The sequence below is a fragment of the Vidua macroura genome, chromosome 14, assembly GCF_024509145.1.
Source record: "Vidua macroura isolate BioBank_ID:100142 chromosome 14, ASM2450914v1, whole genome shotgun sequence".
NCBI lineage: Eukaryota > Metazoa > Chordata > Aves > Passeriformes > Viduidae > Vidua > Vidua macroura.
In genome coordinates, this window is record NC_071584.1 from 2977166 (window position 1) to 2991820 (window position 14655).

The 14655-nt window shown below is 48.5% G+C and overlaps 1 protein-coding gene across 1 annotated transcript; it reads right to left on the bottom strand.

Moving 5' to 3' along the window:
- Positions 1-474: 474 nt before the first annotated feature.
- UPRT (uracil phosphoribosyltransferase homolog) lies at positions 475-14350 on the bottom strand. The gene is made up of 7 exons (XM_053990378.1): positions 14022-14350; positions 8333-8375; positions 4593-4662; positions 3488-3550; positions 2328-2489; positions 1598-1696; positions 475-872 (listed from the first exon to the last, which is right to left on the bottom strand). Exons 1-7 carry the CDS (start codon positions 14309-14311, stop codon positions 766-768), a joined length of 834 nt encoding a protein of 277 aa, XP_053846353.1. The 5' UTR covers positions 14312-14350; the 3' UTR covers positions 475-765.
- Positions 14351-14655: the final 305 nt, after the last annotated feature.

The following is a 14655-nucleotide window of genomic DNA, read 5'->3' on the forward strand; positions in this document are numbered from 1 at the left end:
TGCTGAGCTCTGAGTGCCAGGTTTATCTTCTGGCTCTGGTGCTCTGTGAACAGGACTTGCAATCAAGTTCCAGCTTTTGGCTGCTGTGTTTCTGTCATTTAAAGGGTTGGTGAGACTGATCCAGGCACAAGTTTTGTCTCGTAGAACTCCCAAGTTCTGTATGTGTAGAATTTCCACAGGCACTGCTGGCACCCCCAGTTCCCACCCAGTTTGTACATGTGCTGCAACAGGAATCTTCTTGATTCAGGACCCTTGAGCAAGACAACCAGGGGTGTTTCACTATTTGAGAATAATGTTTGCAGAGCAAAATCCCAAGAGTTGTACTTTTGGTTCTTGGCCACCAGCCAAAGACCAAAAATCCATGTGGCTGCTCAGGAAGGCCTTGAGATCCAAGTGCACCCTGAGATGTAGAAGCACTGGGAGTGGCTGTGGCTGGAGTGATGCCAAGTGACCCTAGAAATGAAGGACACTCTCTTGGGGTTTAGTTGCATTTATTTCGCTCTTGCAGGCGGCCACAGACAGGCTGGAGAAGAATAAATAGGTTAAAAAGCAGAGTGTGGCAATTATAGAACCCCAACATGGAGATGCTTGACCGTGTAACCAGAGTGCTTTGTCACTGTACCTGATCCCTGTTCAGGCCAGCACTAACCTAAGTTAGTTGGCCAAAAAGGTTTTTAAACGTGCCCTCGACCAGCTCAATAGTAATAAAATGTAAAAAAAACCTCTTGTAATGCCATAGAGTCATATCCAGTTGTTCCAAGACTGTCAGTCTGTCCCAAAATACTTCTGTCCAAAGTGCGTTGGTGCAACAGGATGCACTTCTGTAGTTAAAATGGTGATTTCTGGGAATTCCTGGATGATGGATTTGGCACCTTGGAAGAGACAGCAAAGGCAATAATGACTCCAGTGCTTCAGCCCACGTCAAACTGTGATCAGCAGCATTCCAAAAGTAAGTCAGGCTCTGTGCTTGTCTCCTCTTCCTGTCCCTGCCTTAGCTAACCATCTATGAGGAAAGCTGCCTGACTTCAGGGGTTTGCTTTTTTGGGGTTTCTTCTTTGGAATTGCCTTTCCCATACACCCATACTCCCAATTAAAGTGGTTGCAGGTTGCTCTGCAGTTCAGCTGAGTTTTCTGCCACAGCCAATTTCTAATACAACACACAAGATCCTCCCAGGGAAGCAAATGTTCCTCATTTAGATCCCCTTTTACCTTTAACCTACAGCCAGGCCAGTTCTGTAGCTCCATTCAGCTCCCCCTCCTGGTGTTATTCTGGTGCTGGACCAACCCACACATTCCATGGTCCAGAACAGCAGCTGGCCTGGCACTGCTCTGTGAGCCATGGACCTGGCAGTGCTGCAAACTCTTGCTTTTAGGAACACTCTCCCATTTGCAGTTCTGCCATTCAGTCCCCTCCTCACTGCCCACACCAAACTGTTTGCTCAGTGTTACAATTCAGCCAAAAAAAACCCCAAACCTGCTCTGACAAAGCGATGCTGCCATGGCAAAGGCACAGCTCTGCCCTGCCTGTCCCCTGTGTAACTGATGTCACTGTCCCCAGCAGACACAGCTGTGCTCACTCCTCTGCCCCCCCACTCACCGTGAGGTGTGGAGAAGAGGCTGAGCAGGATGATGACGCTGGGCTGGACCCCGTGCTCCACGAGCACTTTGACAGCCTCGATGACCGTGTTCCCAGTACCTGAGAGGGCAAAGAGGGGTAGAGGGTTTAGGGGTTTTGCCCTGGTTGATGAACTTGTCCTAAGCTCTCTGAGAATACCTGTGGTAGTTGGTGTGACTGAATGGCGACTCTGTCCTTTCCCACTGGAAAGGCATCACCTCTGCATGTACTCCTTGTTCTCCTAATGGCAGGACAAGTAATATCATCCCAACAAACTCCTTATAATATTAATCTAGAAATGTCTCAGAATAAGAAAAATACTGTTTGAGTTTTTTTCCATGGCAAAATTCATTTAATTAAATTTATATCCAGTCTTAATCTCAGCCTTTCTCCCAAAAGCAGCCATGCCCAAACGATTTGCTCTGCATTCATACTGGTGCAGCTGAGTAATGTGTATCCTGGCACAGCCTGATCAATTCCCTCCTCTGTCACCTGTGTCCTGGCACAGCCTGATCAATTCCCTCCTCTGTCACCTGTGTCCTGGCACAGCCTGATCAATTCCCTCCTCTGTCACCTGTGTCCTGGCACAGCCTGATCAATTCCCTCCTGTCCCCTAAACCCAGCAGAGCCCCAGCAGGTGGCTATTTTCAGTCTGTGCCGGCGCTCAGCGCCCAGAGGAGCCCGCCTGGCCGTGCTGGCGGCAGACACTCACTCAGGATCGGGTACATGAGCAGCACTTTCCTCCTGTAGATGTCTGGGGGGAACTTGGCGTAGTACACCTTGGCTCGCTGCGTCTCCTCGTCGCTCTGGATCAGGATTTTCCCGATGCGGATGGATCGGCAGCAGTCCCGCAGGCCCTGCTCCATCGCCTCCCCTGCACGGGACAGCACAGACACAGCAGCAGATGTGACACTGGGAAAGGGCTCGGGGCAAGGGGCTGCAGGGACAGGGACAGTCCCAAAGAGCCCCCGAAGGGACAGTCCCAAAGGAACAGTCCCAAAGAGCCCCCAAAGGGACAGTCCCCAGATAGAGATTCCCAAATGGGAATCTCATGTCCCCCCAAATGGACAATCCCCAAAGAGACATTCCCAAAAGGACAGTCCCCAAAGAGACAGTCCAAAGGGACAGTCCCAAATGGACAGCCCCCAAAGACACAGTCCCAAAGGAACAGTCCCAAACAGCCCCCAAAGGGACAGTCCCAAACGAACCGTCCTTGATGGACAGTCCCAAAGGAACAGTCCCATATGGAGATTCCCAAATGGGAATCTCATGTCCCCCTAAACAGTCCCAAATGGACAGCCACACCCCTGTCCTTGTGGACGGTTCTAAGCATTAAAACACCTGAGGCTCTTCCCCTTTTTCCTCTGTTTACAGCAAACCGAGTCTCCTCGGTGTTGGCGAGCCCTGGGTTTGGTGCTCCCAGCTGTGCTGAGCTCTCACAGGACAGAGCTGGAAAGGTCAGAAGGGGTGGGTGGGGTTTGGGGACATCCCGGTGACAGAGGGTGGGGCAGAGTGTGGGGCTGCTGGGTTTGCCAGCACAGATCCAAAGGTTTGCCCAGCACTGGGCACTGACAGGGACTCTGCCCCCGCGGAGCGTGGCTGGGGTGGGGCCCTGGCTCTGGGCACAAGTGGGAAACAGGGCAGGACACTTGGCCCCTCACAGGGAACAGCTGCCAGGGAAGGGGCCACAGGAGATCTGTTCCAGCCATTTGTCTCCTTAAAGGTTAATGGGAGGTATTCCTGGATAGTCTGTTATCAAGGATACCTAAGAAAGAATTTGGGTAAACCTGTTGTTGCACATCTTTGCAAGGAAGTTGCTTCCAGGTTTCCAAAGCATTTAATGTGTGTCCTTCAGCAGCCAGCAGCACCTACCACTTCTCATGATGCTGACCCCGCAGTTTCCCTTTTCGAATCGGACTCCTTCATACTTGTGTCCTGTGAGGAAAGAAACCAGAGCTCAGTGGCAGTGTCTGCTCCCTTCTGCCCTCTCTGAACAGAGAGGAGCTGGTCCTGGATCTGTCACTGACTGAGGGGAACAGATGTGACACCAATGCTCAAGAGGTGAAGCGGCTGTTTGACATAAAAAGGAGCACAGGTAAGGGATGGTGCCTCCTGGGTAGGTGCCTGAACTCTGTCTGGTTCCACAGTTGAGGTTTTGCAGTTCATCATTTCTCTAAGTGTAAGTAAAGCCACACCAATGTTTTACTGCAGAGTGGGAGATTGACCCTGCAGGAATGCAAGTGGAGTTCTAAGGGGGAACAGGACTCAGCTGGAGCACGTCTCACAGGTGTGCTCTGGGTCACACCATGGAGCTGAGCAGTTCCCCCAACCTGCTGATGAACTCAGCAGCTGCCTCTGAGTACTGCACACCTGAGTACCTGTAACCTTAGAGATCTTTACAGCTGACAGGAGGAACCACAACTCCTGCAATGGTTTTCTCTAGTGCCAACATAGCTCATCCTCACTCCCAGCTGGCCCCAGTTGCAGGGCCAGATTTAGGCTGGCAAGGCAAAGCTGCTTGTGCCAAGTACTTTTTCCTTAATGGGCATGTGAAATTTAGTCCAAGGCTGTGGTGTGGTCAGGTGAACTGATATTGCACATTCACAGGTACATTTTCATCGTGGTTTTGCAAGATCACTGTAATCCTTAGTGAAATGACAGTGTTGACTGCTTTGCTCAGTTGTGATGTTATGTACCTCGTAGCTTTTTAAACAGGGACAGACACTCTGCCCTGCTCAGAGTTCCCCAGGGAAGTGCTCGTGGCACCAAATCTGTCAGAGTTCAAAGACCATCTGGATGCTGTAGGGTTCAGGTTTAGGCAGTTCTCTGAGGAGCAGGGAACTGGATTCAATGATCCTCTGAGTCCCTTCCAGCTCAGAATATTCTGTAACTCTACTAATAATTGTAATAATTCTATGTATTTTGATATCAGTTCCACTTCCAGTCCTACCCAGGCCAGGGGTGATTTCACACATACCTGTTGGAGTGGTAACAGTACATTCTGTGTAGGGCAGTTGATTCAGTCCCTCTTCAACCACGAGTCTGATCTGTGGAACCAAAGAGATGGTTCAGCTTAAAGGGATTGTTATCTCTGGAGATAAGGCACTACGTGGCAGTAGTAGTTACAAGGACTGGGTGAGCCCCAAGGGTCTAAAAGGGTCTCTTTAACAGCAATTAAGGACTGAATTTTGAGACCTTTTGGGGGTGAGGCCTTTGTTTTGGCCACAAATCAAACAAAGGCATTGCAGAACAAAATGGGGAGAAAAGAGGGGGTTCATAAGCAATCATAAAACTGACTTTATTTACATCTGGTAGGCAGAGGCTTCACAGACAAATTATTCTCAACAGATGAGTAAGGCACCAATGTAACTCCATTTGCTTACAGGAAATCCTGGTGAGGGAAAGGTGAAGTTCCCCTTCAGCCAGGCTCTATTTTCACCTCCCTGTTTCAGGACTAAACTGCAGCTGGGCTGCCAGAACAGCCCCAGAAGCTGCAGCAATGCACACACACAAGTGCCCAAAGACAGGTCAGCAGGTCTAGGAATCTCTTTATCACCTTCATCTCCCAGCTCCTGCCAGCTCTGCTTTCCACGTGGTGCTCTGCCAATCCCTGCACTTCTGGATGGTCCAGGTGGAGGGGCAGCTCGTGAGCCCCCAAGGCCTCCCCTGGTGCTGCCCTGCAGAGTACCAAACACATCCACCTGCAGCCAGAATGCCTGTCCTGAAAGATGCTCTGGGTATTAAAGATGTGAGAATTCTCTCTGTTCGTGAGCCAGAGATTCACAGCCCAGAACTGCTCAAGGAAAGCTTACTGCCAAGCAAGAGCTTTAACTAAAAAAATCACTGATTACTCAAAATTCACTGTGGGATGGAGAGTGAGGCAATGCTCCTGGGATGGAGCAGGTATACTGCTCACCTCAGGCAGTTCTTATTCCAGAGGGCAGCCTGGAAGGTTTTCCTGTCCCTTCTATTCTGCCCCACTTCCTGGCACACAAGCAGCCTCTGCTAGAAATGGTCTCTTATATTTATAATCTCTCTTTCAAGGTATTTTTAGTTATTTTAATACAACTTTTTTTCCCTAGAGCTGTGTTTGTGGCAGCCATACTCAGAGGTTGTGGTCAGTTTCTGGGACATTTGTACCCAATTTTATTTTATGTTTTTGAACTTAATTCACCAAAAAAAAAAAAAAAAAACAAAACAAAAAAAAAAAAAAAAAAACCAACCTATTTGCCAGGTTTGGAAGAAAAGCCTTTTTAATCTTGCTGTAGTGCTGACATTGCTCCATATAATCTGCCAAAAGTTTAGAGTAATCCAGTAATGGTCTTATGGTCAAATAATCTCTGTGATCTCCCTACATTTATCAGTGTTTTACACAGAGGCTGGAAGGATTCTTTGTAAACTTGTCAGTGTTGATAAAACATTTTTTTTTGCACTGTGCTTCCTGCCACCCCCACACTCAGGGATTCATTCCCTCCTCTTTTCTCTCATGCCCCAGGAACCAGCTGCTCCTCTCCCAGAGAGGTGGCTGCCATTGCTTAGAAGATAAACCCGGTGTTATTACAGCCCCACATGAAACAGGAAGTAAAGCTTTGGTCCCAAGGTAGAAGAGTCTGACCAGAAAATCCTCTAACCCATTATGTGTGGCTTCTCTTGGAAGCTCAAGAGGAGGCAGAACATCCTCTGCATCTGTACAGCTCTTTGCAGCTCAGCATTTCAAACCATTTTGAAAGCTCACCCCCTGAAAGAGGCAGGAGGGCAGAAAGGTGAAGAGACCTGGTCAGTGTTACACAGGGAGCTGCTGGTAGGGCTGAGAAATGAATTCATGGCTCCACCTCAGGCCTCCAGTCACCCTCCAAAAATGTGCTTTCTGCTGCAAAGCACCAGCAGCTGTGACACCAGTTCAGTGCCTCCAGTGTGTGGGTGCTGGGATCAGAGGGAGCCTCCTGCCCCAAGAGGAGCTCTGTGCCCTTCCCACCAGCTGCCCTGAGTTCCAGCTGTCCCCAGTTCCACCACCAGCACAAGGACTGATTGTCTCCCATGCCAGGGGCTGCTTCTCCTCCTTCACAAACACCACACAGGCTTGTCTTGGTCCTTCCTTCTCATGACTTTAACCTGACTTCTTTCAGTTTCAGGATCACAGCCCTGGCAATGGCTTTCAGACACTCCCTGCCAACCTCCACCGCCCATTAACTCCTTTTTCTCACAAGTATCTTCAAACATTTCCTTTGTGTCATCCCCTTATGTGTGAAACAAACTGCCAGAAGAAAAAACTGCACCACCAGAAATCCATCACCTTTAGAATCCCTCCTTAAGAGCTCTCCCTCTGGTGACCTCAGGAGACATTGCCCCCAACAGCTGCCAAGGTAGGAGCAAGTTTAACTTCATTCTCATTTCCTCACTGCAACAAGGTGTATTTTCTTCCCCTATAATCCCATAGTTTTCTTCATGCATTGCCTCTTGCCATTAAACTCTGTTTGCTCTCTGGGAAAACATGGCAAGTCATAACTTTTTGCACCTTGCCAAGTTTAGTAGAGACCAAATCCCACATGAAATTATAACTGTTCTTTGTCACACCTAGGAAAAATATTCAGAAAATGAGAGTCCTACATATTCTTTTGTGCAAAATTCCTCCCACAAGATGGAAAACAGAGCAGGCTCTGTGGCAAAGAGCTGCAGGACCAGCACACAGGGGCTCTCTGGCTGTGCTGGCCAGCCCATAGAGGACACTGGTGCAAGGACCTGAACTCACTGCCTGGATCTGCAGTTTCCAGCAATGAGAGGGGGGGGGGGAAAAATCAGTGTTTTCCTCAGAACAGGGCAGGACACACAAGAAAGGTGAGAAGGTACATGGAAAAGGTCCTTCACACTGATTACTGACAGTAAGGTACTGGAATGCAGGAAACATCCTCAAGAAGGGGAAAGTGGAAAGCCATGAAGATAAACAGCACTGCAGTCACAATCTTAGGTTGTGGTCATAGCTAAGCCTGAGCAAGCCTGGATTAAGACTGGGCTCATCACAGGAAAGCTGCCTGCTGTGGCTCTAACTGTGAATGGTCTCTGGACTATGCTGGAAGGGGAAGAACACTTCCCTCTGTTAATGAGAGTGGATTTGCAAAGAGCAAACACCCTTGTGGACAAAAGCAAGTGTGTGTGTATTAGCAAGTGCTGGGGTTTTCTTTAAGTTTGTAATTTAAATGCTACACTCACAGCAGTCTTTGTTCTGACTTACTAACATGTGAAAACTTCAAACTGCTTTGTCCCTGCCAGTAACCACCATATGGCCAAAGACAAATTCTTCACGTGGATGCACCCAGAGCTAACAATCTAATACACAGCAAGCCAGGAGGCACTTCTGCATGCAAGCAACTGGTAACATCTAGGCTGTAAGAAATTGTACTGCTTTGTTCACAAGATCAAAAGTACTGCTTCAAAGTAAAACTCAATTATCTGCAACCTCTGTGCATCTGTTTTTGAACAGAATTCTCTTATTACTACAGGTCTCTGTCTTCAAGTAGCTGTGTCTGGTAACACCATGGTTTCTGGAACCTGTTGAGATGAAACACTGAACAGAAGTCTCTATACAGAAAGTTGCAGTCACACAGAAATTTCTTTTGGGTAGAAAAGTTGCTGTCACACTACCATTCTTCTGTTCTGAAAGACCCATTTTATGAAGGAGTTGCAAAGTACAATATCAAGAAGAAGAAATTCTTCACCTACCAGACGATCAGCAGAAAATACGAAGTCTCCTCTACTGGATTTCCTGAAAAAGGTAATAAGTTACATTTTAAGTTGGGGAATAACTGTAAGAACATTGCTTAAATACTATATTAAATACTATATTCCAAGGCAGTTCAGAGAAAGTCTCCTATCATATACTACATTTATCCCAGGGGTTCTGCATCATGGGTTTCCTGGTTGGTGGCAGAGATGCAGTGACCCAGCACTGGGGTTTGGCTCTTGCTGCTGGCAGTGCTGCTCTGTACCTGTAGCAATTAAACACAAGAGGATGATGTCCTGTAGGTTTCCCATGGTACTGCTGCTCCAGCTCAGTTCCAAAACACCCCCTGAGCTCAGATATTCCTGCACTCCCTGCAGCTCTGAGCAAGTGAGCTTTGCTTGCCTGTCCTCCAGTCAGACAGAAACTGTGGGACAATGATCACAGAGATCCTTAACCCAGGGCTGACAACACAGCTGATAAGCAGGAGATACATCATATCTTATCTGGAACTCACTGAGTGTGATTAGATCAGTGAATGTGAGGTTAAACTGAGCAGGGATTAATGAGCATTCCCATGAAAACACCTCTCTGCCTCTTATTAGTTTGGGTACAACCTTTTGCTCTGTGGCTTTTGGCCCCTTCAGAAGGCAAAATGAAAGGTTAAAAGCCTGCATTTTAAAAGCAGCATTAACTCCTTGCTTCCCATGCCAAGAGCAACTCTCACTACACCAGAATAGGACACATTTCTGATCAAAGAGCCAACACTCACAGGACAGTAGCTCTGAAAACCATCAGACACAGCACCAACATGGTAAGAGGTACTTTTAAATGAAATTTGCTATTAATCCCTCTCATGTTTTCAAACCCTAATACTCTGCATGTATCCTTAAATACCATTTTGTATTTAATCCCCAAGATTCCAAGACACCTCATGCTTACATGAATGAAAGTCAAAAGGTTTGCCTGCTCATTGCCTAGAAACCAGTCATTTATTCCCCACTTTAAAAAAGAGGTTTTAAAAGAGCATTAACTTAACCTTTTTTTTTTTTTTTTTTTTTTTTCTTTCTGGTACTGACAGGATATTCCTAACTTTCTGCTATTTTGATATTAACTAGACAGGCAATGCTCAAAAAGACCCTAAAACTTAAAAAAAAAAAAAAACAAAACAAAACCAAAACAACCCAACCCCAAATCTGTACAATTATATGACCTGATTTTATTAAGGTTTTGGGAAAGTTTCATACTTCTATCTGTGGTGTAGAGAAGTATTTTTAAAAGACGGAAGTAGCTAAGTGGCATATCTAGGTTCTTCTGGACTGGCATTTCAGAAAATTAAGCCGAATTTCACAAATAGGTGTAAGACCGACCCAACAATGTCCAGACCACAGTTTTGACTGCAAAGTGATAGCGTGTTCCAAGTGAATACTCTGAGTTATTAATGCAGATTATGAGGCTTTGAACCAACTCCTCTGTCCTTGCAGAGACATAGATGTTCCTCTGCACACTTCACTGAGCACCTTTCATTGGTCATACCTGGTTTTTGAGAAGGGGTGGGAGACAGAAAATGACAATTTGTATTGCATGACAATGCGTACAAATAACAGCAATACAGAAAATGTCAGACCTCATGTACAGGGGCAGCTGGAAAGCTGAGACCACATCTCAAATCCTACATCCTGTCAGAACTGCCAGGGGGCAGAAAAAAAAAAGGGGCTTATGTGAAAACACTGTAACTGTTCTTCCTAAATACCAGATAGAAATACATAAAGCAACAACTCATGTCAGACTAGAAACTGTTTCAGCTGCTCCATCAAGTAACAAGACAACATCTAAAAATATGAGGCATTAAAACCTAACTTGTAGCAGGAACATTGTGTTACACAATATAAATGAGTTTCACTTTGTTTCTGAAGGCAGGGGAGTGTGGCTGATGTTACAGTGTCTGTCTTGGGAGGTGAGAAGAAATGTTTTTTTTGGGACTGAATTGTAAAACAAAGTAGCTGCAGGGTTTCTTCCTGCTTTAGCACTTGGTACTTGTCATGTCTGCAGGTATTGGAGCTTCAGTAATTCCTGTATCTCTCATTACCTCACAGATCTCGTTGAGAGACACTCAGGGTGAAGGCCAGGCTGGAAAAAAGCCACTTCCCTACAGAGGATTTGTAAAAGGTTTTTATGAAAACTGAAGGCACCGGATGAGCTGTTGGCACTCAGGGAGATGATGTAGCTGGGAACAGGTCCATGTTCCACCTGCAGCACTTGAGTACTTAATGGACTGCAGTCCTTAATCTTTTCAACGCTGGCGCTGGGATGCAGAGGGATCCCACCCTCCCTGCTTGCAGCAGTTGTCCTTACCCAGCACAGGTGAGTTACACACTCCTGAATCCCCGTGCTCTGTGCAGCAGCCAGAGCACATCCAACCACTCTGCCATCTGCATTTCTATGTTATGACTGTTCCTTAGGGAATAAGAAGCTTTAGCAGAATACCACAGAATGATCTCAACCAACAGACACAAGAACCTTAAAGTACCTGGATTTAAATTGTATCTTCTGTTAAATCATGAGTTAAAATGACACTGCCAACCTGAGCTAATGAATTTTCTTCTATATAAACACATCACTGCACTATTCATTTCAGCTTCCAGATCCCTGGTTCACATCTGAGGCTAGAAATTACCTTGAGATCATTCCCTCCTTGTAAAGAGACTGTAACTGTTCTAGAATGTTCAGTACTTCAGTGCATCAGCTCACATCCCATTAGAGCACTTGATGTTCATATCCCACTCAGTATAAAAGGCACCTGCCTCCATTAAGCATTTGCTGAGCAGAAAAGTGACAAGCCTGAGGGAAAATGAGGAATCCCAGGCACGGTGAAGTGATCTATCAATCTCCCCGACTCTGGCACACAGACCAAGTTCTTCTTAATTTTAAGGAAGCAAAAGTGCCATTTCAGGAGGCATCCCTGACCCAGCCAGCCACCCCTGAATCCCATGGGACACCATGACCAGCCACACAAAGGTGGCTTTTTCTTTACAGTAATACCAATTGAAAAGGCCATGATTTCTTTCTCTAAATCCTCTCAGGAACAAGGAAAGAGCTTTCCACTTCTCTGAGCAGCTCATGCTATGGACAAAATAGAGTCCTCAAAGTCTTCTGCATCTGGCCTGACCAGACCTTAGTTCCATCCCAGCTCACTGGGATTATCTGAGTATTTACCCCTTCCTCACTTACAGTAATAGTCCCAAATTGACTGATTTTTTTCCCTACTTTTGTTCCATTTCTCACTCCCCAGAAGCTTGCCTTTTAATGTCTGCCATTCTCAGGTATTGCTGTATTTGGAACATCCATCTTCTGCAGCGTTAAGGAATCTAAATATTCTCCTTGAGTTAAGGTGTTACCTGTTCTTTTTAATCCAGAAAGTCTAAGTGACAGGGCTCTAATGGCCTGTAGATGACAGCTTCTCCCTCTTCCCAAGCACTATATGTCAACATATCTCTCTATCAGCTCAAATTGGATTTTTTGATCAGTAGCTGCTCTGAGCCACATTGCTGCCAGTTCATCAAACACAGTTCTGAGGAGGAGGAGTTTCTTTTAGCACCTGGTTTGAATGCTACAATAGCTACCGAGTTGTCTTAGGGCAGATTGCAGCTGCCCAGGGCAAGGTTAATGAACAGTGTCTAAAAAATCCTCTTCTCCCTTCAGCATCTTTCTGAATGACAGGTATGAAAACAGGCCAGTCTGAGGTCTCTTAATGAGATGCAGCTGAATTCCTGGGACAGAACACAAAAATAATATTTCCCTACTGTCCTTACCTACAAACCCAACCTTTCTGAGCAGGCTGCTACCCGATTTTCCTCACTGGTTGGGAAGGGAGCTTGGAAGTGACAGTTCCATCCCCATTTCTAGGGCAACATCACACTGAGAATAAAGTACAGCCTGCAATTGCTGCAGCTGCTCTGGTAATTCACTGTTTACAAGTCCTATTCTAGACTTCCTCTTACCAAAGTCTTCTGCAATAAAGCAGATGTAACTCTAAAAAATGTCCTTCAAGTTAAAATCACAGCTGCTGCTTTCTGGATAAGCTCACTGTAACAAGAAACCTCTTAAATGTATTTAAAACAGGTCAAAACTTGTGTAAAACAAAATAATAATAAAACCACTGAGTAAAGTAATTACATTGCTAGTATTTGTCTAGACATCAAAACTATATGGTTTTTCCTAACCTCAAAACCTTTCACAGGCCATCACCAAGCCTAGTTTGGATTCCCTCCCTGCTTAGCCCACTCCCAGCTTCCTTTTCTGCTCCACAGAGAAGCTGCCAGGTGGGTGTGCTCACCTGAAGAGATCATCTGTGTGGTCTTGCCACAAGTGCCCTCCTTACATCAAGACTGCACTGCCTCCGGTGCTCCTGCTGCCAGGTTTTGTTTTTTCCACAATGCTTTGAAAATTAAGGAAAATCCTCCACAAATTAGTTTAAGGTATAGAGGCTCAGCTAAGTTAATAAAATTAATGGAAGTATTGTCTTTGAGAAAGGGTGATCAGTTTTGCATTAAAAACATTAATAACTGTTAGCTACAAAGTTAAGCCTCATGAGCCAGAAAATAGCAAAACATGGACTATGCAGATGGACAGATGTGAAACACAGCAAGGAACAGTGTCTCTGCAATGACTTACTGCAGATGTCAGAAAGCCACTGTGTCACAGGAAGAGAGGTTTTATATTCAGAACTGATCACTCAATTAATAGGCTTGATTTCACACCTCTTTGCTGGTGGTTCTTGCAAACCAGTAGTTTTTAATAAATAGATGGGTGCTACTGAAGTTTGTCTTATGTGGTATGCTATATTTAGTACCTTCCACTATCACCTCTTACCAGTGCTGAACAAGCACAGCTACAAACGTTATCCGTGGGAGGGACGTGTTCAACACCTGAGCTGCGTTATGGAACATGGTGCTCACAGGTGTCTCCAGTTAGAGCCTGGGAACGGCTCCCCGCCCTATCCTGCCTGCAGGATGCGATCTCCAGAGAGCTGTAATGAGCCCCAGCTGCTGCCGGGCCCGCCCGCGGGACCCTAAAGTACAGCCTCCTTTCTCAAGGGCCTTACACACTATTGTACTGCACGCTCCTTGTGCTGATGATGTGGCACGCAAGCTCCAAGCCGCCCGCAGGAGCGCCCGCAAAACCGCCATCAGGTACCGTGCAAGTGTGTGAGGGGTTTAAAGAGCCGCCGAGCCGCTCAGTCCCCGGCAGCCCCGCGGCGGGGGTGCGCAGGGAGCCCCCGGGAGCGCTGCCCGCCCTGGGCGCGGGGCGGGCGCTGCCCTGCCCTGCCCTCGGGCCCGCGTCACCAGACATGGCCGCGCCGCCGGCCCAGGCGTTCGACCCGGCACACGCGGCACGGCAGCGCGTCCCGCCGGCCTTGGGCTCGGCCCACGGGCCCGGCGGGAACAGCCCGGCCGCACCGGGACCCCGCAGGCAGCGCCCGCCACGCGGCCCTCCGGCGGCAGCGCCGAGCCGGCACCAGGGGCCGGCTGAGAGCGGCTCGGCGGGGCTGCGGCTCCCTGAAGGGGGAGGGAGGGGGGGATGGAGGGAGGGAGAGGGGGATGGAGCGAGCGACAAGCGACGATCCCGCTCCGTGTCCCCGGCCCGCCGCGGCTCCTCCCCAGCCCAGCCGACCCGGCCCGGCGCGCTCACTTGTCCCTGATGATGGTCTGCAGCTCCCGCAGCTGGTCGTTCATGGGCAGCAGCTTCAGCTGCGGCCCGATGGCCGGCGCGCCGCCCTCCCCCGCGGGGATCGGCGCCGCCGCCACCACCCCGTTGCTGCTGCTGCTGCTGCTGTCCGGGCTGGGGCAGCCGCTGTCCTCGCTGGGCTCGGCGAAGCGGATCAGCCGGGTGCCGCCGCTCGCCGTGGCCGTGGCGGCCGCCGGCGGCTCATCCTGCGGCCGCGGGCCGAGGCGCTGGTTCTGGCAGGGCATCGCCTCCATGCGCCGGGGCCGCGCCCCCGTGCGCGCCGCCGGGGCGGGGGAAGCGCGCCCGCCGCCCGCGCTCCATTGGCGGCCGGCGCCGCCGCTCAGGCCCGCGGCGGGAGCGCAGCGCGGGGGCGGGACCGGCCCGGGGCGGGCACGTCCTGCCCCGGCCCTGCCCCGGCCCTGCCCCGGCCCTGCCCCGGCCCTGCCCCGGCCCTGCGTGCTCCGGGACAGCCCCCAGAAACTGCATAAAAACCTCCTTTGGGTCACTGTTTTTAAATTGAGAAAGGAGGCCTATGGGGGTTAGAAAATGAACAAAGGGTTTTGACCCATTTTTTCTATTCAGTAAATATGTACAAATC

Bases quoted from the DNA above. Each gene is read 5' to 3' on its own strand.
- UPRT (XM_053990378.1), bottom strand. From the start codon at position 14,311: ATGGAGGCGATGCCCTGCCAGAACCAGCGCCTCGGCCCGCGGCCGCAG. The intron at 8,376-14,021 runs GTGAGCGCGCCG...TACCTTTTTCAG, and splicing joins CAGACCATCATCAGGGACAA to GAAATCCAGTAGAGGAGACT. The intron at 1,697-2,327 runs GTGAGTGTCTGC...TTGCCCTCTCAG, and splicing joins GCTCATGTACCCGATCCTGA to GTACTGGGAACACGGTCATC.